This window comes from Nannospalax galili, unplaced genomic scaffold (genome assembly GCF_000622305.1).
Source record: "Nannospalax galili isolate Female #2095 unplaced genomic scaffold, S.galili_v1.0 scaffold213, whole genome shotgun sequence".
NCBI classification, from domain to species: domain Eukaryota; kingdom Metazoa; phylum Chordata; class Mammalia; order Rodentia; family Spalacidae; genus Nannospalax; species Nannospalax galili.
This window is the reverse complement of record NW_008335195.1, coordinates 1,578,017-1,600,675: the sequence shown is the minus strand read 5'-3', so window position 1 is coordinate 1,600,675 and position 22,659 is coordinate 1,578,017. Positions and strand designations below refer to the sequence as shown.

Sequence of the window (22,659 nt, the reverse complement as noted above, 5' to 3'; positions counted from 1 at the left end):
TACGTAGATACATATGTGCACACATGCATAAGTCCACACATATTTTCAGGTTCACGTGTATGTAGAAATTGAATGAGTGTTCACATGAGCACAAATATAGCAAAATGTTGACAGTTAAGTGAAATAGTCTCAATCTATTACTATTTCAATTGTTTTGAAGATTATTTGTGTGTGCACATGTGGAAGCCAGAGGTTGACACTGGGTGTTTTCCTCTATCATTCTCTAGTTTATTTTTGAACCTGGAACTCACCAATTTGGCTGGGCTGGCTAATAAGCCCAGGGATCCTCCTGTCCCCACCTGCCCTGTGCTGGGAGATTCAGGCCTGTGCTGTCACGCCCAGCTTTTTATGTGGATGCTAGGAACCAGAACTCAGGTCCTCCACTGTATGGCAAACACTTTACCAACTAAGCCATCTCCCCAGTCCTGATATGATATTTTTATATTTTATTATTTTTATTTTATGTATACAAGTGTATAACCTACATGTACGTGCACTTGTGTCATGCAATGCCCTCAGAGGTCAGAAGAGGGCATTGGATCCCTTGGAACTAGAGTTACAGATGGTTGTTAGCCACCATATGGGTGCTGGGAATTGAACCCAGATCCTCTCTAAGAGCAGTCAGTGCTCTTAACTGCTGAGCCGTCTCTCCAGTCTTATGATTTGATATTTTTTCAAAATAAAGTGCAGGGGGTAATTCTGACAAAAATGCCAGTTTACTTCTAGCATAGATTATCTAGAACAGATTACCCAATGCTAAGCATTCTCTCCTAGACAACGGTGGGGGGGGGGGGGAAGGGTGCTCCCCAGGGCATTTTACAAAGCTGACAGAACTGCAGTGTTAAATCCAGTCAAACCAAGAGAGAAGATCACAGTCCACTTCATCACAATACAGATGTCAAGCATCCCAAATTCTGGCCCACTCATCCCCAACAGAGCAGGTTGAGGACAATGTGCTGTGACTGGGTCAGGTTACAACAGCTGTATTAGCTACTTTTCTTGCTGCTGTGATAGAATACCCAATAAAAGCAACTTAAGGAAGGAAGGTTTATTTTGGTTCTGAAGGTTCAGTGTATCTTGATGGAAGGCACGGATGGCAGCAGGAGTGTGAGGCAGCTGGTCACACTGCATCCTCAGGTGAATGCTAGTGCTCAGCTCCCTTTATCCTTTTTATTCAGTCCAGGACCCCACAGTATAGGATGGTGCTGCCTGCACTGAGGGTGGGTATTCCCACCTCAATCAACCTAATCTAGAAACTCCCTCACAGACATGCCTGATGATTTATTTCCATGGTGATTCTAAACCCCAACAAGATGACAATCAAGATTAACCATCATACTAGGTTGTGCAAGATGTTTTTCCAAGAGAAAATCTCCTGTGGTGACTCCTCACATCAGTAGATTATAGATCTCAACAGGTACACTCAGAAGCATTTGCTAAAACTGAATGTGTTTTCACAACACAAACCTCCAGTAAAGCAGAATACAGAACTCTCCTCATGAGAGAAAAAAAATCTCCCAAACAAGCAATCTGGTCCCCTTGGGTAAAAGATAGTTGGGTTTCCTTGGAGATCAGCACCAAGTCAAACTCGCTCAATCTCCCTGCATTGATTTCCTGTGCTGATGCGATGGACGGACACAAGGATCCATGAGTATCACTGTGCACAGGGTCCCTTCTAGTATACACTTAGGCTGGGGGCTTTGCACACAAACTCCTGGTTAGCTGAAGGCCACAGAATGAAGCAGACAATTTCATTCACCACTGTCCTTTCCCTGAGTCCCCACATTTGAGTCTGTGTATGTACTCACAGACTGTGGGTCCTGGGGGCTAGCAGTGGAAGGCGTAAACAGTGGCCTTCTTAGCCATCTCCTCCTTGTTCTGACCTGGCCTCCTGGGCACCAGGTAAGCTCAGTAGTGCGTCAGCTAGGGCACAGCTCAGCACCTTAAGGGAGGCTCTGGCTTCATGACCTGGAGTCTCCAGGAGCCAGTGCCCTGCCTGGGGGAGGAGTGACTGTGCTAAGAAGCTGTGGCAGTGTTGTATGCCCTGCCTAACATGTCAAGATGTTTATTCATTGTGTGTGTGTGTGTGTCAGTGGGCAATTTGCAAGAATTGGTTTTCTCCTTATACAATGTGGGTTCCGGGAATTGAACTCAGGTCATCCATTAGGCTTGGTGGCTAGCCTGATGGGTCATCTCATTGGCCCATGGCAAGATGTTTAAAGGGTAAGCAAGGCTGGGCCTCTCCAGGTCTCTGGCTCTTCATTCTTCTGTTGGACAGACACGGAGGTCCTGGCCTTGTGGCTTGGCTGCATGCTTTTCAGACTCTTTGCTTGAACACATTCTTACTCTTCCCCTAAGCTGTTCTTGAAAAGTCAGGCTTGGACTGGGGTGGGGCAGTCTCCACAGGGCAAGGGTATACAGGGATCAGTAAGGAGAACTAGGAGGTAGAGGGCTAAGCAAGAACAATAGGGACTCAGCTCTGCCCTGCCCCAGGCTCCCCCACTGCACTGAGATACCTGGCGAACACTGGCAGATGGATTATCCAGGATGGCCCAGGGCAGACTCTGGTTTGGGTAGCTCTGGGGCCTGTGGCTTTGACTTGCTCTGGCTGGGAGCAGCGGAGTTCCGGAGATGGTAGGAGAACCTCAGGCTCCTGGCCTATCTGTCCCCCAGATACTTCTGTCAGGGGTGGATACATTCCCCCCAACCTGGGGAGAGACACCAGGGTTTGAGGCTCATTCAGGAGAAAGGGTGCTTGCATCTACCATGAGGGACTGACAAGCTGAGAGCAAGCACCTTGACCAAGCCCTTGGGTAGGATGCTAGGGCCCCTCTGTACCTGAGGGAAGGAGGGCTGACGATCTAGCTGTGAGACTGTGGCACAGGGCTGTATAAATAAGCAGGCAGCAGGCTGGGTTAGCCTATTTGGGAGGCAGGAGGGCAGTGTTCTGAAGCAATGGGAGTCAGGTCCCAGATGTGGGGTGCTAAAAGCTGAAGGTCAAGACCTCTGGAACAGGGTACTACTGGTGACTCAGAAGGGCAGTGGGAGGGGCAGAGGGCCAGTGTCAATTGATGGGTTCCCAGAGGAAAAGAAAGCCTGACTCACTGATATGTCAGAGACAGGAGGCGAGAGAGAGGGTGGCTTGCAGCTGGGACTCTGGCCTGGCCTTCAACTGTCTAAATCCCTACCCTTGATGTAATTGTTCCTCCTGTGATGGAGACATACTCACCAGCATCCTACTGGGTGCTACTGTGCTTCCTGGTGGGGAGGTGACAGCAGATAGGCAAGTCCCTACACTATATGGGGTCGGTGTGAAGTCCAGAGGAGGGGAGAATCCAGGTACAGAGCAGGGCACCTTGGGGCCTGTACTGCAAAGTGTGAGGCATTTAAGTCTCTGCCTCAGGCAGCAAGACCACAGAGCTCTAGCTCAGGGTCTGCACACCATGCCATGGTCACTTGGTCCTACCATAGCTGCTGATGGCCTTGCCTGTCTCCTTATGCTTCAGGGTGTGAGCCTGGTTCAAGGGCATAGGACATGCCCTTGGGAACACATGGATCCTTCTGTACCCCATCTTGGGCAGGTGGCACTGGAGTAGTCATCTGCCCCCTTGCAGAAAGACCACCCTCAGTCCTGGCCCTGCCTGTACTTCTAAAGGATTCTGGGAGGGTATCTGAGGATGCTTCTCCTTTCTGGCCCCAGCTCTGCCAGTCTGAACCTGTTTCATTTTTTAAAAATTAAAATCTATGGGGCTGGAGAGATGGCTTAGTAGTTAAGAGCACTGGCTGTTCTTGAAGAACCAGGTTCAAATTCTAGCACTCACATGGTGGCTAACAACTGTCCAAAACTCCAGTTCCAGGGGATCTGGTGCCCTCTTCTGTCCTCTGTGGGCACTGTACAACACAGGTGCACATATACACATAAAATAAAAATAAATTAAAAAATTAAAACCCATTACGTGTGTGTGTGTGTGTGTGTGTGTGTGTGTGTATGCACCAGCCACAGCCCATGCGAGAAAGACTAGGACAAGTTTTAGGAGCTGGCTAACTCCTTCCACTTGTACATGGGTCTAGGGATCAAACTCAGGTTGTCAGGTTTGTGTGGCAGCTGAACCACCTTGTTGATCAGGACCTCATGTCATCTGAGAGATTCATAGTGTTACTTTGGGGGTGGTAGTTTATGTTGATTGTCAACTTGACAGGATCTAGAGTCACCTTGGAGACAATTCTCTGTGCGTGTTTGTAAGGGTGTTTTTAGGTAAATTGGGAGTGTGAAGATCTACCCTAATTGTGGACAACACCATCCCATGAGCTGGGGTCCCAGACTGAATAAAAGGAGAAGGTGAGCTGAGCACCAGCATTCACCTCTCTGCTTCTGACTGACGATACAATGTGACCAGCTATCTCACCGTGATGGATTGTATTCTTGAAACAAACCCTTTCTTATATTGTTTTGCCAGGCATTTTCTCATAGCAACTAGAAAAGTAACTAATACAGGGGTCAAGGGGGATCCCAGGCTGTTGGGCTGATGGCTCCCCGCTGTATGCCAGGCTCCCAGAAAGGAACTCCTTCGAATCACCTTCTACCTGTCTGTTTCTCCCCAGCTCTGCTCCTACCTTATTGCAGAAAAGCCTTCCTAGGGAAATGGCACAATGGATAAAGGGCTTGTGTGCAAACAATAGGACTTGGGCTCAGATTCTCAGAACCCATGTACAAACCTGGGCATAGTTGTACATACCTGTAATCCCAGTACTGGAGAATGGGAAGGAGAACTGACAGATACAGAGGGACTTGGTCTGCCAGTCTAGAAAATGGTGAGCACCAGGTTTGGTGAGAGATCCTTCCTCAAAAAATATGGTGGGGAATAACTGAGAAAGACAGTGGCATCAACCTCTGGCCTCGATTGTGCATACATTACACACACACACACACACACACACACACACACACACACACAATTTAAGAAAAGAAAAAGAAGGGCCCTGGGGATTACCCAGGGGAGTACAGTGTGGCTTCAAGGCCTTGCCGGTGCACAGCTTCCACGGCTTCCCACCCAGAGCTGCATGCACAATACCTCAGCAATTATCACATCATCCTGGAGCCTGCACAGGCCACACATGACAATACCCACCCTATACCTAGTCCACTTACAGAGCAGTGCTGCTCCCAGGCACGGCCTGCCTGAGGGCCCTGGGCACACCAGGCAGTATGTGCTGTTTTCCTTTCCTGCCTTGTCTCCCCACTAGTCTGGCCGCACTGGGCCTGGGCAGAGCAAGGCTGCAAGGCCTGGCTAAGGCTCTGAGATGAGAACCTGGCATGAAGCCACCAATCAGTGATCACAAAGCCACTCTCTAAAACTGAAAGCAAATCACTGGTAGGGACTACACTGTCCTCAGCAAACACTGGGGTGCAGTGCTAGGTAGTCAGAGCAGCAGAGAGAGCGATCTGGAGAACAGAAACTGTTCCTCCCACCCCCAGTGGAGGGGGCTTCACCAGGTGCAGGGTGAGCCATATCCTGGGGGACAGTTCCTGCCTAAGGTCATAGCTTCAGGGTGTGTACAGCCTGGGCCTATGAAGCAGGTTGGGCCTGGGTACAGAGGGAACTCAGAAGTAGGGCACTGTCTCAAATCCCCTTGCCTGAATACTCTCTCAGCACCATGACCAGCCCTGGCCTGGGGTATCTACAAGGGGTATCTACAAGGCTGCAAGAACCAATCAAGCAACACACACATACACACACACACACACACACACACACACACACACACACACACTTTCTTACAAAGGAGAATAAAAAAGTGTGGTCTCAACTATTTCTAGAGGCTTGGATAGAATGACTATGGCCACTACCCCTCCAGGGGCTCCAAGGGTCCTCCTGGCCAGCAGAGGTTCCATCCACAGGGGAGTGTCTGCTAGTGAGTGTGCAAAGGGCTCTCACTGACTCTGGGACTAGCAGGCAGTGCTGACAACTGGGTTAGTATCCAACAGCCCAGGGCTATGGCAGCCCAGACACAAAAACCTCTACAGCCCTTGGTACCCTGCTGGAATCCCTTCTAAGTCCAGGTCCCTGAGGCTGAGAGCAGGTTGGCCTGTGGAGACAGATAAGCAAGGTGAGGACACAAGGGTGCCCTCAGGCTACCAGCAGGGGCACTTAGGCCCTACAAGCATCTAAGCACTGGTTTCTGGGAATGCTAACAACTTGTCTGGGAGAAAAGCAACTTGAAAGGTAATCAGGGGCTTCAGAAACAAAGACATCCATTTGCCACTTCTAGTCAATATACTATTAGAAATCCTTGAGAGAGCAATTAGGCAAGAAAAAGAAAGTTCATTCAAATAGGAAGAGAAAGTAATCTGTAAATGATACAATTTTATATGTATCAACAACAGAGAGAGGGGAAAAAAGCTAGAATTTCTTAGCAATGTTGTAGGATATGATATTAACTGAAAGCTTATACCAATAAATGTAAAGATGCCCATGTTGATGGACAGAAGACCTAATCAGTTCTACAAATATAACAATCCCTCATAGCTTCAATATATTTTCTGTGTATATAGAAAAACTCATCTTAAAGTTCTTATGGAATTTTCAGGGACCTCAAATAACCAAAGCATGTGATTAAAAAAGGAAGAACAAAGCTGGAGGACACATATTCCAAAACTTCCTACAAAACTATGGCAATTAATATAGTGTGGTAGTGATATAAAGACAGAGAATAATGGAACAGAATAAGGAGCCCTAGAAATAAACACTCACTCATGTGGTCAAACCAGTTGACAAGGAGGCCAAGATCTTTCCACAGGGAAAAGACAATGGAAGGGAATGGGAAAGCTAGCTGGTCACACGCTCAGAATAAATTTGAACAGCTCTCCTTTTTTCCTTGTGGTTCTGTGCTGGGGAAAGAACAGAGGATCTCACTTAGGCTAGGCAAATGCTCCATTCCTGAACTACATCTCGAGTCCTTGGGCCCTTATCGTCTTTGACATATAAAAAATAATGCAAAATGAATCGATCCATATGTAGAGCAAAAAGCAAATGAACACTGGCGGGGGAAAGCTTTATGAGGCTGGTTGGGCAATGATTTCTTGGAAAGACAAACTAGTCTTCACTGCAATTAAAATCTTTTGTGAGTCAAAGACATTATCAACAGAGTGAAGACAATCCACAATAGGAGGAAATATTTGCAAATCATATATTTGGTAAAAGACTGATATCCAGATAGCTGTAACATATAAAGAACCCTTATGACTTCAAAACAAAATCAAATAATCCGACTGAAAACAGGTCAATAACTAGAATAGACATTTCTCCAAAGAAGATATGCAAATGGCCAAGCAGCACATGTTCACTACCACTGAGCATAAGAGAAATGCAAATCAAAACCGAAGTGGGGCTAGGGGATTGGTGGGGGTGGGGGTGGTCCAGTGGGTAAAGTGCTTGCCATGCAAACATGAGGACTGAATTCCAATCTCCAGTACCCTTGTAAAAAGTAGGGCACAGTGGTACACACCTGTAACCGCAGGACTGTGGGTGTGTGTGGGGTACAACAGGACAGAGTTAGGAGGATCCCTGGGGCTTGCTGGCCAGCCAGATCATCCAAATCACTGACCTCTAGGCTCAGTGACAGAATCCGTCTCAAAAAATAAGACAGAGAACAGATGTGGTAGTGCAGTACTTTAATCCCAGCACTCAGGAGGCAGAGGCAGGAAGATCTCTGTCAGTCTGGTCTACATAGTGAGTTCTAGGCCAGCCAAGGTACAAAGATGCTATCTCAAGAAACAGATGGGCAGCGATGAAAGGAAACACCTGATGACCTGATGTTGACCTCTGGCTTTCATACTTGCACACACATGAACACATAGATACACATACACAAAACTGTAATTTAGTATCATTTTATATCCAGCAGTGTGACTACTATTAAAAACAAAGCAACCAGATGTGTTAGTACACAGCCACAGTCCCAGCTACTTGGGAAGCTGAGGCAGAAAGATCGCTTGAGCCCAGGAGTCTGGGCTGTAGTGTGCTATGCTGGTTAGGTGACTACAGTACCAGTAGTGGGGTTGGGCCTGTGCATAGCTACAGCACTTCAGCCCAGGAAAGCGGAGACCCAATCACAAAACAAAGCAAACCAGGAAATAAGATACACAGTAGAGCATTATTCAGCCTTATGGAATCTTTGGGCTGGGAAGACAGCTCAGAGGATAAAGTGCTTGCCATGCAAGCACCAGGACTGGAGTTCAGATCCATAGAACCCACATACGAAGCTGGATAGGAGCAGCAGTGTGTGTAATCCTGGTCTCAGGAGGCAGAGATGGGGGTCCCTGGGATAAGCTGGCTTGGTCAGCTAATCAATCAGTGGGCTCTAGGTTCAGTGAGAAGCCCTTCCTCAGGAAATAGAGGGAGAATCTTGTAAGGAACCTGATGTTAACCTCTGGCTCATATGCACATAAGCATGCACATCTGCACACCCATACATGTGAGAAATTGCATATACACAGTATGAAAAAATTTTTAAAGAATTTTTTAAAACATGTTTATAACCTGGATAAGCCTTGAAGGCATTATGCTAAGCTAGTCATCAAAAGACAAATGCTATATGTTTCTACTTCTATGAGGTACCCAGAGTAGGCAAACTGCTAGAACAGAGTCAAGTCATTGTTGTCAGAGGTTAGGAAGGAGGCACAGGGAAGTTAGGCGCCTCAGCACATACACATTTCACCTTCCAAGGAAACAAAGTCTGTCATCCTCCCTTTCTGGGAGTGCACAAGAGAAGAAAGGGAGCCTCTAGCTTACACCATCTGGAGAGCAGGCTTTCTGTACTGACTAGCAATGATCACCTGCATGGACAGGGGACCTGACCCTAGACTATGAGGCTCCAGCCAGTCCTTGCTGTCTTTACAGTGATATGTCACCCTTGAAATGCCAGGACGCAGGAGCCACCAAGTAGAAAACTGCTTGGTCCTTAGCAGGCACTGGTGGAAAGGAATTCAAAGCAGGAGGAAACGTCTGAGTGTCAAGTGCTTGTAAGGAGAAATGTGATCCTTGTTCTAGAATGTTTGAGTCACTGCTGGCTGCGAAGCACGAGCTACTGTGGGTGAGTGTATGAGTAAGCACACACGTGAGGGTGTGCTGGTGAGGGTATGTGAGTAGGCACTCTGAGCAGCCTCTGCTAGCTGCTAGAGCCTCCCAACCTCTTACCCTTGGGCACAAGTGTGCAGGTGAGACCTGTGGCTGACCTGCCATAGCTCAGTCTTCAATAGATCCCCGGCAACCATAGCTGTGTCCTCAGAGCTTGACAGGCCCATTTCTCCAATGACCCAATGGAGCGAGGAGCGAGGGAGTGAGTGACCTGTACCACTTGGTCTGAACAGCACATGGTCTTGGCTGGTTCTGAAGGAATAAAGGCAAGCACCCCATCAGAAGACCCTTTTGCCTGAGCCATGAAGCCAGTCTGCACTCAGGACACCTGCAAACAGAAGTGGCCATTGTTGCATACTGTATGGTTGTAGAGCAGACCTTGAGCACTGGGCCTCCAGCCAAGCTTGTGTCCCACACTGCCACTCTTCCCCCAAGGGTCTCACTGGCTAGCGCAGGACCCTAAGGTCACAGACATGAATCTAGTGCAGTGAATGTGCTGCTGCAGGTAGGCAGGGTTAGGTCTGTTCAGCCAAGGCAAATGCATGCTTACTTTCTCACTAGGCCTTGAGCTGAGAACCCCACATATACAGCACCCCCCTTCCATGTCTGTCTGTGGCTCCTAGGAGTGTGTGGCAGTTCCCTAGGGGCAGGTGGAAGTCCCTCTCTGGTTCAAGAAGGGCACTGCAGGGGTGCCTGGCGACCAAGATGGGGCTCTTGGCATACATCCTGTCACCACCTCAGCCTTTCCACCCCACTTGTCCTGCCTCCTGTGCCCATAGACTACCTTGCAGTGAGTCACTGTTTTGTGTTTAGCTGTCCCAGCTGCAGAGAGTGAGCAGGACAAACTTCCCAACACCTAACAGTACTTAATCCCATTAGCAGAGCACAGGGGAGCCACAAGGCAACCTAAATAGGTCTGGAGACATCTGTGGTGTGCCCTCTTGACTTACTCTGTGTGTTAACACCTGGCCTAATCTCACCCAGCCTGTTCTGCAAGTGGCAAAATCCATGACCAAAGTAGTCAAAAGCCGAAGGGGATACTTAAGAGGAAGGGGATACTTAAGAGGCAGCACGCAGCCTGGAAGGGGGAACAGCCTGGAAGGGGGAATGTGACTCACAGGGGACACCAGCATACAAGCCTCCCTCCCCCACACACTGCTCAAGGCAGGGTAGGCCCTGTTGGGCCAGGCCCTTGAGGTACTCTGCTTCCTATGGCCACCTCACTTAAACACCAATGGTACCTCTCTCCCAGTGGGGCCTGGATGCTTGGGCATACACAGCAAGGGCCACTCATCTAGTCTTGTTGGGGCACATATGCTACTTGCTAACTATACCATCAACTTCCTACTGCTCTGCGATGCCCAGCTTGCCCCTCAGGGATATCAAATGGGTACCTGAAAATAAATGGCCATCCTGGACAACCAGCTTGGGTGCTGGCCACTGTGTCTGGCTTTGGTCCTGGTCAAAGGGCATTAGGATGGCTAACTTTAGGTGTCACCTGCCTATAGTAAGGATACCCAGAAGGCTAGAAAAAATATGCCCGGCTATGTCTCCGAGGGATCTGAAGGGAGAATGGCATTGGAACCAGGGGGCTGAGGAAGGAAGACTCTCTCCCCCGGGGTGGGCAGGCACCATGTGAACAGCTAGGTCTGCACAGAAGGAAATGGTAGTGCAAGGGTGGGTGCACTTGCTTCAGCAGCTGGGAAACCCTCCTTCTGCCCTTGGATGTCAGCACTTCAGGCTATTAGTCTGTCTGGTTCAGAGGCTTCATAAGCCTTTGAGTCACGCTACTAGTTTCTCTGGATCTCCAGCTTTCACAGAGCATATCTTGAAATACTGCAGCCTCCATAGTCACATGAGCTATTTCCCACAAGTCCCCTCTCATCAGCCTACCTACCTATATCCTGAGTTCTATTTTTCTGGAGAACTTTAGTGACACCGACAGCCATGCCCATCTTCCAAAGCATGCCCAATCTTTTAAGAGCTTCATCTTCTCTTGTGCTGGGAACTAAATTCAGCCAGGACTGAAGAGAAGAGGGCCATAAGGCATTCAGGGTAGAGCCCACTACTGTTCCAAGTGCAGGTAGGTGTTTTGTCGCATGAGGGGCAAGTAGTAAAACTAAACTCCCACCACAGGCTTGGTGTCCTCCCCACAGAGGACTATGACAAGGATGGTTATGTCTCTGCTGAGCCCTTACAGTACAGCCATGGCAGCAGCTGCACACAGGTGGCAGTCAGGTAGAGGACTCCACACTAAAACAGCCCAGCATCTCATCAAGGGATAGCCACTTGCTCCCTCTTCTGTGACCAAGGACCCCATCCTGCAGGCTACCCCCCCCCACCCCCATGGTAACCTTTCCCAAAGATCTGGCAAAGCTCCTCTGATATATCACAGGAATGGGATCACTGTCACAGGAGCCCAGCTACCAGCAATCACCCCTTCTATCTACTGCCTGAGACTGTTATAAGCAAACATCATCCCTGGCTCCATCTTGACCAGCAAAGGGCATGGGGTACAGGCCAGGTGGTATAATGACTAGTGGTAGCAGAATTGAAGCTGGGTGACAGGGCCTGAAGGGTCTGCTTGTTTAGACAGGTAAGGTCCAAATCTTCAAGCATATGGTTTCTGGCCTGGGAGCACCTGCCAGGTGCGAGTCATTCTTGCAGATGGGGGCCATGTGAAAAGTGCTGAGTGTTGGGGCATGCTGCAGGGTGGGTGGGGATCCATGGCTTTGGCTAGATGGCTCCCACTCCTTGGATCTTCTGAGCATCTGTGGGTAAAGTGAGGAACCCACAAAGCAGTGCTGCACACCAAGCCAGAAAAAACACATTTGTGATGGTTAATCTTGATTTGTCAACTTGGTTGCATCTGAAATCAACAGAGACACATCTGTGGGCAGGTCTGTGAGGGGATTTCCAGGAACTGAGGGGCGAAGACTCTACCCCAGAGTGAGTGGTACCATCCAGTGGTGGCTCAGGTGTAGCGATGTCTGAGGGAAAAACATGGCTGCTTGCCTGTCTGAATTCACTTCTTTTCCTTTTTCTTTTTGTTGGGGCAGGGTCTCAATAACATCTCACTATTCAGCCCTGGGTGACTTCAAAGTTACAGAGATCTGCCTGCCTCTGCTTCCTGAATGCTGGGATTAAAGGCAGGTATCACCACACCTGGACTGACAACTTGACTTCTTTTTCCTTCCTTCTTTTACCTTTTTTTTTGAGAGCCAGTCTTCCCCACCTCCTCTTCCTCCTTTTCTCCTCTTCTTCCCTCCCCTCTCCCCGCCCCCCTCAGGGTCTCTGTACAGCCATGTAGACCAGGTTGGCTGTGATCTCACAGAGATCAGCCTGCCTCTGCCTCTCAAGTGTTGGGACTAAACGATGCCACTATGTCTGGCTCTGACTTTACTTCTTTCTGACAGGTGCATATATTCCTGCCACAGCTGCCAGTCTCTGCTGCCATAAGTACCCAGCTTTTTGGGTTCCAATGTGGACTGAGGACAGGGTCTCTCTAGGAATTTTCTAGGCCTTCAGAACCAGATTAGGACTGCTGAGGCATCCAATCTGGTAGACTAAGAAACTACTGGGCTATTGGGTTCTCAGCCTCTCCAGCATGCAGCAGTCTATTGTTGGACTATTCAGCCATTCTAGTAATTACCTGTTACTCTACCTACCTACCTACCTATCTCCTATCAGTCCTGTTCCTCTACAGACCTTACTTTATATAATACTCCAGACTTCTTGGGCACACACCTGTCCCCTCCGGAATTCTCCATGGTCTGCTGGCCTCCTATGTATTCCATGCCCATGGCTTGGCTTGACGCCACCTGTGTCCTCTTCCAAGTCAGATGCCTGAGAACTCGGAGTGTGAGGAGATGTGCTCTTGCCTCAAACGATCCAATGCCAGTCTCATTCTTACCTTCTACCCATGTGGCTGAAAGCAGAGTGCCCCTTCCAGAAGCTAAATTTTCCACTGGGTATGTTGCCAGCACAGCTTCCAGGAAAGCAAAGGCACAGACCTGTCCATACAGGACTCAGCTTCCTGGTAGCTACAAAGCTGGAGGAGGCCATGAACCTGGGAGTTCAGGAGGTGGGTGGGAAAGCAGCCTTGCCTGGACTTGTGTGAGCAAAACCACCCAGACCTGCCTGCCTATCACAGGAACAGATGAGGCAGAGGAAGTCTGAGTCCCCCCAGGCGGAGAGGAGGTTTGCTCTGAGGCCTCTGTTCACAGTGCAAGGCTGCAACTCACTCTCCTTACAACCAGTTCTCTCCTGGCCTTCTGCCTAGGTGGACCACCTTCTTCTAATAGAAATCTCTAGAGTCAGGCTAGCAAATGGCTCAGCAGGTAAAGGAATCTGCCACCAAGCCTGATGCCCAGAACACATATGGTGGAACGCTTGCAAACTGTCCTTTGTCCTCCACATGTGTATACACACACATACACACATACGCACACCCCACACATACACAACAAATATAGAAATTATATTTTAAAAAGATCCTAGACACCAGAGAGATCATCTGCTCTGCCTTCCCCATCCATCCACATTTGACCCCTGGGGAGCTGCTGTGTCACACCCAACAAACTAGGGCAACTATCCACTCAGCTGGACTCTGGGAAGACCTACTTGTCACTCAGGGACCTCCTCCCACATTATCCCAGTCCTCTAGCAAGCCCACCATGACCAGTCACACACATTCACCCCACCACAGGCAGGCAGCATGGCAGGCCCAAGATCCTGGCATGAGCCAGATTCCTGGCTCCCCTAATGGAGAGGTCACCTTGTTGCCTGTCACTGGGGAGGAGTTAGGGAGGACTCTGGGGCCACAGGTTTGTGGCTCTCCCATGGTTACCTTAGTAGCAGCTATTTAGGTTCTCTGGCCCTCAGTTTACTTACTGCAGAATGGGGCCCCTAATGGTGAGACTTGAATGAAGATGGCCTGGCAGTGAGTCCTGAGGGTGACAGTGGGTCACAGCCATCATGTGCTTCGGCCAGATCCATCTGCCTTGGTTCTCCTGCGCTTCTACTCTTTGGCACTGCCTCACAACCCTCCCCCTTCCTATGGGAGGATTTGGTTGTGCTTGTGACAAAGCTTTCCCTGAGGACCGGGTTTCAGGAAGGCTCATACTGTACCCCAAACTTCCAATTTCCCTGCTTGAAAGGACATTTATGCCTCTTCTTACCATGGTGATGCAAACACCAAAACTCAATGCCGCCAGTCTCTATTTCCCAAGGACATGAAAGCTCCAGAGAGGTAAATATTTACATAGGAGTTTCAGAGCTAACTCAGAGATGCATGCCCTCCCACCCACAGGCTAGCAGAGTGAGTGTCCACATTTGTTTCTGGTGTTTTGCAAGGCCTGGAGCAGTAGTAAGAACATCCTAATTCTCAGCTGGATTAGGGTCAGGGGGGAGCGCAGTGCGCAGTCTGTCAGGCTGGTGCCCCAAGCTGCTGGGGTGGGGCAAAAGGAGCTGGCCGCTGGCTAGGATAGGAGGACATTTCATGACAAGCTCTTCTCCTAGGAGGACAGTCTGGGAGCTTTGTCCACACAGCAGCATCACACAGAGGGTAGCCCTGGGTATGGCTGCAGCAGATGGTGCTGATGGGAAATGGTGAGGAAAAGCAGGGCCAGGGACTAGGTAGAGACAAAGACAAGCAGTATCCGAGGCCTTGGCTAGGCTGGTGATAACATGGGTTGGGAGCCTTTTAGGCCTACTCCCCTATCCACGGGGATAGATTCTGTTTTTCAAGCAGCAGGCTCCAGGCTCTGGTTTTGGTTTAAGGTCCTTCAACTCAAATCTCACAGGGATCCTAATAAATAAGCCTGTGGCAAGAGACTGTTAGACACCTCTGAGGAAGGCCTTGAGGTATGCACATTGCAGGGAAGACAGTGGTCAGCCAGCCATCTATCTGTCTATCCCCTCAGCCATGTAGGCCTATGGCTGAGGCCCTCTCTACCAGCCATGTCCCAGAGGAGTTCATAGGTCAGCAGCTACACCCCTCCCCCACATGTGTACATGGTTCCAGATCCGGGACAGAGAGTGTTTGGGCTGGCATGGCCACTACTTAGTACAGGAGCCCCATGTGAGCACAGGCGGAGAGACCCACATATGGAGTCGATAGGCGTATAGGAGGTGACATATGCTGGGCAGATCACCTAGGAAATGATTGCACAGAGGACTGACCCTACCAAAAACAGGGATAAACAACCCCACAGGAGAAAACCAAGGCCAAAGACACGAGTGGGTAAAGGCAGAGGGCAGGCACCTCAGTGTTTAACTCAAAGGGAGAACACCAGACAGCACCAAGGCCACAAGCAAATGACAACATGCCTGAGTCTGCAGGGCTCACATAGAGTAAGGGCTGGGGGTTGGAAGGGCTGCTTTGAGGGTGGAATGGACTATCCTCTGTCTTACTGGAAGGCGCATGCGGGGCCATGAACATGTGCAGCATGAAGCTCCCTGTAGGCTGCTCGTAGAACAAAGCCAAGAGAATAGGAGCTGTGTCTAGACAGCCATGAGGCTGAACTGGGTGGTGGAATGATTGAATATGCATGTCATGGACTGAGAAGGATGCATCTCTGAGACTGGCTGGGTATAGACAGCAGGTTGTAGACTAAGTACAAGTCTGATGCAGGTTCTAGAAAGTTTAGAACAGTGAAAGAACATGGTGTACGGTTTTAGGGAGACATAGCTCTGAGGTGAAGGTATAAAAGGAAACATAGTAAGATAGGAGAACCATGAACTGGCCAGTAGGGTGGGGCAGGTATGGGGAGGTCTAACCTGGGCCTGCAATGGGGACAGAGGCGCACATACCCCCAGACTTCCTGCTGCAGCTCTGCTGATTTCTGTAGGGAGATTACAGTCTGCTCTTAGCCCACAGCCACATTCCAAGGAGTAAGGCCTTCCCCTACAGCATGCTCACTCTTTACTGCCCTTGACCTTCAGTTCCTCTAGGTCTCAAGGGAGCAGGGAAGGGTCAGTCCATGAACGTCAGGCCAGACATGCCCCGTCTCTCCATCTGGGCTGGGGATGTGATTCTGCTGGCAAAGTGCTTATGCTTGTCCAGTTCTATGCAGAGCCCTGAATTCAACTCTCAGCATCAAATAAACCAGGCATGTGATACATGCCTGTAATCTTAACAGAGGAAGAGGCAGGAGGATCAATTCAAGCTCATCCTCCATTACATATGGGAGTTCAAGGACAACTGGGAATACACAAAATTAAGAGTTGGCAGTTGGAAGATGTCAGGCTCTTTCCTACCTTGGCTTCAGTTGCTGGACCTAGACCCATCCAATCCATGGTACAGAGGCAGAAGGCGGGCACCGTTTGTGTCCCCAGAAGTGGTAGTACTCATTATAGCCTCCTGTGGAAATGAGCCCCTGGTAGAGCTGTGTGTGTAGGTCCTGGTCCCTACCTCTGTGGCAGGCTCAGTCAAGATGCCTGTTTACATATGGGGAACCTGGGCACAGACATTGCAGAGCATGTGAGAGGCAAAGCCAGGATTGGACTTGGCTGGATCAAGATACCTGCCACTCCCAGCTCCTGCTCTATCATCTTCCCTGCTGACTTCCTTGCGGCTGGGTGGCCATGGCACCTCCTTCCCTTACTTTGCCTTGCTGGACTAAGTAGAACTTACCGGCCCCTATTGGACTCTGGCCTCCTACCACTCCGTAAGAGCAAGAGAAAACAGAAAACAAGGCTTTGTTTCTGTTTGTCGGTCTAGGCAGGGAGCAGCCCAAGCCGGACCCCAGACTGTTCTGATTGCAGAGCAGAGTCCGACACACAGTGGTAAGCATAGCTTCTGAGGAGTGGCCTCTTGCCTGGCCAAGCCTTCCCAGGCTAGGCAGTAGAGTTGGCATCTCTGGGACTGAGGACTTCTGGATAACTGCCCAGCCAAATAAGGGAGGCTGGCAGGTGCTAGAAGCTGCCCTGAGGCACCATGGATGGTCTCTTGATGACTGTCGGTTGACCTTGCCAGTGTTCCCTTTCCAGAGCCAAGAGAATGTGGTCTGATTCCTGCCCTGCAGCTGTGGGGTAAAGAATGTCAAGCTGTTTTCCAGTAAACCTGATGATGCAAGTTCATGTAAAACTGTTCATTTCTATCCAGGTCTGGGAGGCCTGCATGGTCTGAATCCTGTGGTTGCCCTTGTCACCCAGGGACAATCCTCCCTGCTGTGAGGCAGGAGCCAGCTAGGGGCTGGTAGAGGCACAGAGCTTCAGGATGGACAGATAATCAAATCCTGGCCCCTGGCCCTCCAGGTTTAGGTATTCTACAAGCTTTCCAGATCATGACTTCCTTTAGTGGAAAAATGGGTCAATATTCATATACCTGCTTTATGGGGGTGTTGAAGACTGTCTCAGATTGTTTCTACCATCATAATGGAATCCCTGAGGCTGGGTGCTTTGCAAATTGAAAATGGTTTCTAACAGTTCTGGGAGGTTCAAGGCATGGTGCCAGCAGCAGTTCGCATATAGTGAGGGCCTCATGGTGCTGGATAGGTGTTCATACTTATTAAAAATCCTCTCAAAAACTAACTAGGGTCTACCCACCCCTGAGTGAGCTACATCAATCCCTTTCAGGGAGATGTCCTCAAATGACCAAATTACATCTTAAAGGCTCAAAAGCACAATATCACCACACTGGGGATGGAGCTTCCTGAACAAAGGACCTAAGTCACAGCAGGGGCCAGCTGAGATTACCCGAGACAACAAATTCTGCTCTATCAGCCTCTCTGTCTGCTGTCTGATCCCTGGGAGCTGCAGACATCCCCCAACAGGTGGGGAGGCAACTGGGGTGCCAAGGACACAGCCACACTCAGTCCCCTATAAGCATATGGGTGGGACAGGGCTTTGCACTAAAAAACCCAAGATAGGTACTTTTTGCTAATTAAAAAATAACTTTTTGGGGCCAGTGAGATGGCTTAGTGGGTAAAAGTACCTGTTGCCAAGACTGAGAAGCTGAGTTCAATCCCCAAGACCCACGTGGTAGGAGGACAGAACTTATTCCTGCAAGTTGTCCTTTAATTTCCACATGCATACTGTGGCACACATGTACCTGCTCGTGTACACGCATGTACACACACACATGCAAACACACACATACACACAAAATAAGAAAAATGTAATAAAAGCATTTTTTAAAAGAATGGCTCCCAGGTTCAGATTTAACCTTTAAAGAAAAATTTAAAAAAAACCTTTTTGTTATTTTTGTTTGTTTTAGGGACAGTCTTGCATATATTGGGCTGCAGCTCAGTATAAAGCCAGGATAAACCTGACCTTCTGATCCTCTGGTCTCTACCTCCTGGAGTGCTGGGATTATAGACTGTGCCCCCATGCCTGGTTTTATACAGTCTGGAGATTGAACCCAGGACCTCCTGAATGCTAGGTAAGCACTCTATCATCCACATACATTCTCAGACCAAGAAAACCTTTTTAAAACCCACAACTGTGACCCTACTCAGGTTGTGACTGGGAAAGATGCTCTAATACACAGGTTGGAATGCATGAAGCGAAGACCTCCTGAAAAGTCAATTAAACCTGCTGCTCTCTGGAGCTGCAAAACATTCATTCAGTGCAGATCGTCCACTTGAAGGAACTTCCAAGGGAAATCAGAGCTATGTGAAATATTTGCACATAGGGTATGTACTCAACACTCATTCCTCACAGGAGTAAAGGAAGAGAAAACCTGTAGGGCTCAACATGCAATAGCCAAGAATGGACACCCGATGGCAGCTGCTACACAGAGTAAGCTTTTCACAACAACCTGGTTCTCGGACTGAAACTATGGGTGCGGAGCCCAAGGACTTCTCTTCTCTCCCTTGGGCTGTCTTCTAGCTCAGCTACCACAAAACTATTACAACAAAAGAGTGAGAGAAAACCTCAAGGTCCCTTACAATGCCAGGCTCCTCCTCTTCCTTCCTTACTGGATGCTACTAGATCTGGACTACTGGTATTACCCCAGTCAGAATGGCAGCCAAACCTCCCCACACCCTCCACCCAGGAACACTGGATTAAGCTCACAGTGATCAATAACTGTGGGCTTCACTGTGTTCCAGGGGCATGCTGTGTCCACCAGAAAGGACTCTCTGGCCCGGGTGCCATCCCCAGCAGCTACATTTGTCCAAGGCTAGCCAGCAACCCTTCCATCTTTCCAAGTTGGTCTTATAAGCCCTTAGACTCATACCATAGGCCCCTAAAGCAGACAGACCACAGAGACTCCAATGTTTTGCTCACAAACCTGCTCCTCTAGCAAGGCAGGAAACACTAAGAGTAGCTGGAAACTCCAAACTGAGGAAGGTGAGGAAAACCTGACCATCTCCATTTGTGTATTCAGCTTAATATAGCCACAGGCAGGTGTGTTCTGCTATGGGAAGGCTGGGAACAGGACAGAGTCCATGTCCCTACAGCTCAGCTCACTTCTACCCTTTCCCCATATTGTGGACGTTGGCACCAGAGGCTGGGGGATTCAGTGGAAGGATTCCAAAAGTGTGCCTTGGGGCAGGCAGTCGGGTGTGCAAGCCCTGCCACAGCCCTGAGGGCACAGAGAAGAGGAAAGTAAGACCCACCCCTCACAGTTCACAAAGGGGCTGGAGAGGGGCAGGCCTGCAAGGATGACACTGGGCATCACTCAACACCAGACACCCTGAGAGTGTCAGGGTGAGAGTGCACCAGGGGAACCCAGGTGCAGCTAGGAGGTCAATGCAGAGTCTCCTGGGTTAGTTTGACAAAAAAAAAAAAAAAAAAAAAAAAAACAGTCCTCCCCTTGGCCTGAAAAAAAAAAAAAAAGGGGGGGGTGGAAGATGATACAACAACAACATGGGGTGTCCCAGCACTTGGGAGGCAGAGGCAGGCAGATCTGAGTTCAAGGCCAGCCTGGTCTACATAGTGAGTCCCAGACAGCTGGGGTTACAGGAAAGACTCTGGCTCAAAAAGACCAAAAAAAAAAAAAAAAAAAAAAAAAAAAAAAAGCCATCTACCCTTGTGCCTAGAACAGAAACAAAAGGGGAGAGGTGAAGAATGTCACAGAAGCACATGGTGGTATCACATACTAGATGGTAAAACTGAGATCTTGGAAGGGCTCTGGAAGCCCCTCCCCAACCCAGTCCACTGATGCTGAGTCAGCACCATCCTGGCTGAGGGATCGGCAGTCCACTGCAAGAAGCATGCAGTTGACATGCACAGCATTTTCCATCCTTGCTCAATGCATACTTCCAGGCAGCAGAGGCCTGCATGCAGCACCTGGGGCCCATCTGCCTCCCATGCACCTCCCACTCCTGGCTGTGAGGCCACCTGGGGCTCTGTGCTCTGGGAATTCACAGGGTTGTAAGAAGACTCTAGCTACAATCTGTGGCCAAGGTCGTCCCGGCTGGGAAGACTCACCCCATGGCCTGGCCTCTTTGGAGCTCCAAGAGCAGCATGCAGACTTTACCTGGGGCCACCTACACAGAGGGTGCCCACTGCCCCAACCCCCACCTCCCGCAGGCAGGGAGGACTCCCCTGGGCCTGCTGGCATCTGTCAGTGCCCAACACTGGGTGCCCACAGCCCTGATTAGTAGAAGACTGGACAGCTGCCAAGTCCAGACCTAGCTCCATCTAAGTGTAGTATGTCTGGACCAGAGGACCATTACGTATGTGCATGTGCGTGTGTGTGACAGAGCTAGTGATGGACAGGAAGCAGTTTGAAGGCCTGGGAAGGAAGCTCTATATCCACATTTAGGGTCCTGGAACACCTCTGAAGGCTGAAAGCTGCTGGGGATATGTGTGCGCACGCATACTCACCGAACCCACTAAAAAAAAGTATCCTAGAGTTCTGACAGTCTAAAAAAGGCCCCAGGAAAAGACTAGAGACTGTGTGATGAAACAGTGCTGTGGTCCACAACAACTCCGGGCAAGCTGGACCCTGGAGAGCCCTCCCCCAACCCTACCAGAAAGCTGGACCCTTCCTGGCCCAAGAATACCAAAGAAAATACCTACATCAGCCAAGACTTGCCTATACCCGTCCTCAAGCTCATCTGTAAATTTAGTCCTAAATCGAATAGGGAAGAGAAACAAAGGCAGGCACGAAATCCCTTACTCCTGGCCGCTTCCCAGCAGACATCCAGGAGAAGTAGCCACCTGGGGCATCCCCAAAGGATGATGGGCACCAACAGGAACAGCAGGAAAACAATCTCAACTTCAAATGTTGGAACCCCAGACAGGAGAGCCTCCTCTTACTCAGTACTTCCTGAGCTGCCCTAATCCCCCTCACCACCAACGCCCCGCCCAACAGACAAGGGGGAGAACGAACGGCTCCGGTGGAAGGTGTCAGGCTGCACAAGTACCCCTGACCAGAACAGCCAACCCTAACTTGGCTTGGTGGTTCCTCGGAAAGGTAGCTCTCAACCAGAGCTTTTGTTTCCCATTCATGCCTGGGGAGGCCAGTGCAGTCTTCTCCCCACCCCCAACCCGGGTCACACAGGCCTTTGTTCTACCTGCACACACCGGCAGGCAGAGCCCACCCCTTTCCTGGCAGCTCCTCCCCATTCCCTGGACGGCAGGCTGGCAGGCCCAGGAGGCTGGAGACCTCGCAGTTGGGGTTGGGGGGAGCGGGACCTCATTTCTCTTGCTTTTTCTCGCTCCACTTTTGGTTCTAGACAGGCACGGTTACACATACACACACATACACCTGCTTTTCCGCCCCTAGACCCAGGTTGAACCTTTAGAACTCGAGGGTTATCTCTCAGGCTAGCCAGCCGTGCACCGCGGGTGCGGCGGCCAGAGGGCAGCGGGCGATGACCCAGGAGGAAGTCCCGGGACTACGCAGTCAGGCCGGTGGTGAGAAGGCGCAGAAGAGAGGGTGAAAGGATAGGTCAGAGGTCAGGGGTGGCAGCTGCAGAAGCAGATGAGACGGGGGTCTTGTGCGCAGGCAAATCGGAAGGGGCCCCAAGAGAGCAAGGAGGGCATAGCTAGCCTGACTGCCGGGTGGAGCCGTGACCCGTCGCTCCCCGCCAACTCCCATCACTCCCGCCCAAAGCAGGCGCTCACCTGGGCGTGCGCAGCGCGGCTGGGTCGCGGCGGTCCAGCACCCCCGGCACGCAGTTGGTGAGTTCGGTCCAGTCAGCGTGCAGCCCGCAGCTCCAGCCCGTGGAGAAGCGAGAGAAGAGCCAGGTCTCGCGGCGGTTCGGACGGTAGCAGGTGCACTTCTTCTGGCCTGGCCGACAGTCGCAGGGCACCTCGAGGCGCACGTTCTGCACGAGGTGGCGGCCAAAGGTGGTGCCGCCGGTCTTCTGGATGTGCAGGAAGACGATCACGTCGTCGCCCTTCATGTCAAAGCGCAGAGAGCGCTCCAGCTCGCGCACTGGGAAGTAGTACTTCTTCTCGTAGTGCGGGTCCGGCGTGGGGAAGAGATCCAGATCGTCGGGCGGCGCGCGGCCCCCGGGCGCGCCCAGGCTCAGCCCGGGGCCCGCGTACTGATACAGGATGAGCATGAAGCACGCCGAGCCCGCTACCACCAGCACGAACTTGCTGGCGCGCTCAACCATGG

The 22,659-nt window shown here is 50.3% G+C and overlaps 1 protein-coding gene across 1 annotated transcript in view; it reads right to left on the bottom strand.

Annotated features, from left to right (window-relative positions):
• Positions 1-22,657, bottom strand: part of Hs6st1 (heparan sulfate 6-O-sulfotransferase 1) — a 44,444-nt gene extending 21,787 nt beyond the window's left edge. The window contains exon 1 of the mRNA XM_008829754.2: positions 22,161-22,657. Coding sequence (XP_008827976.1) covers positions 22,161-22,657 — 497 coding nt within the window. The remainder of the gene's footprint in view (positions 1-22,160) is intronic.
• Positions 22,658-22,659: the final 2 nt, after the last annotated feature.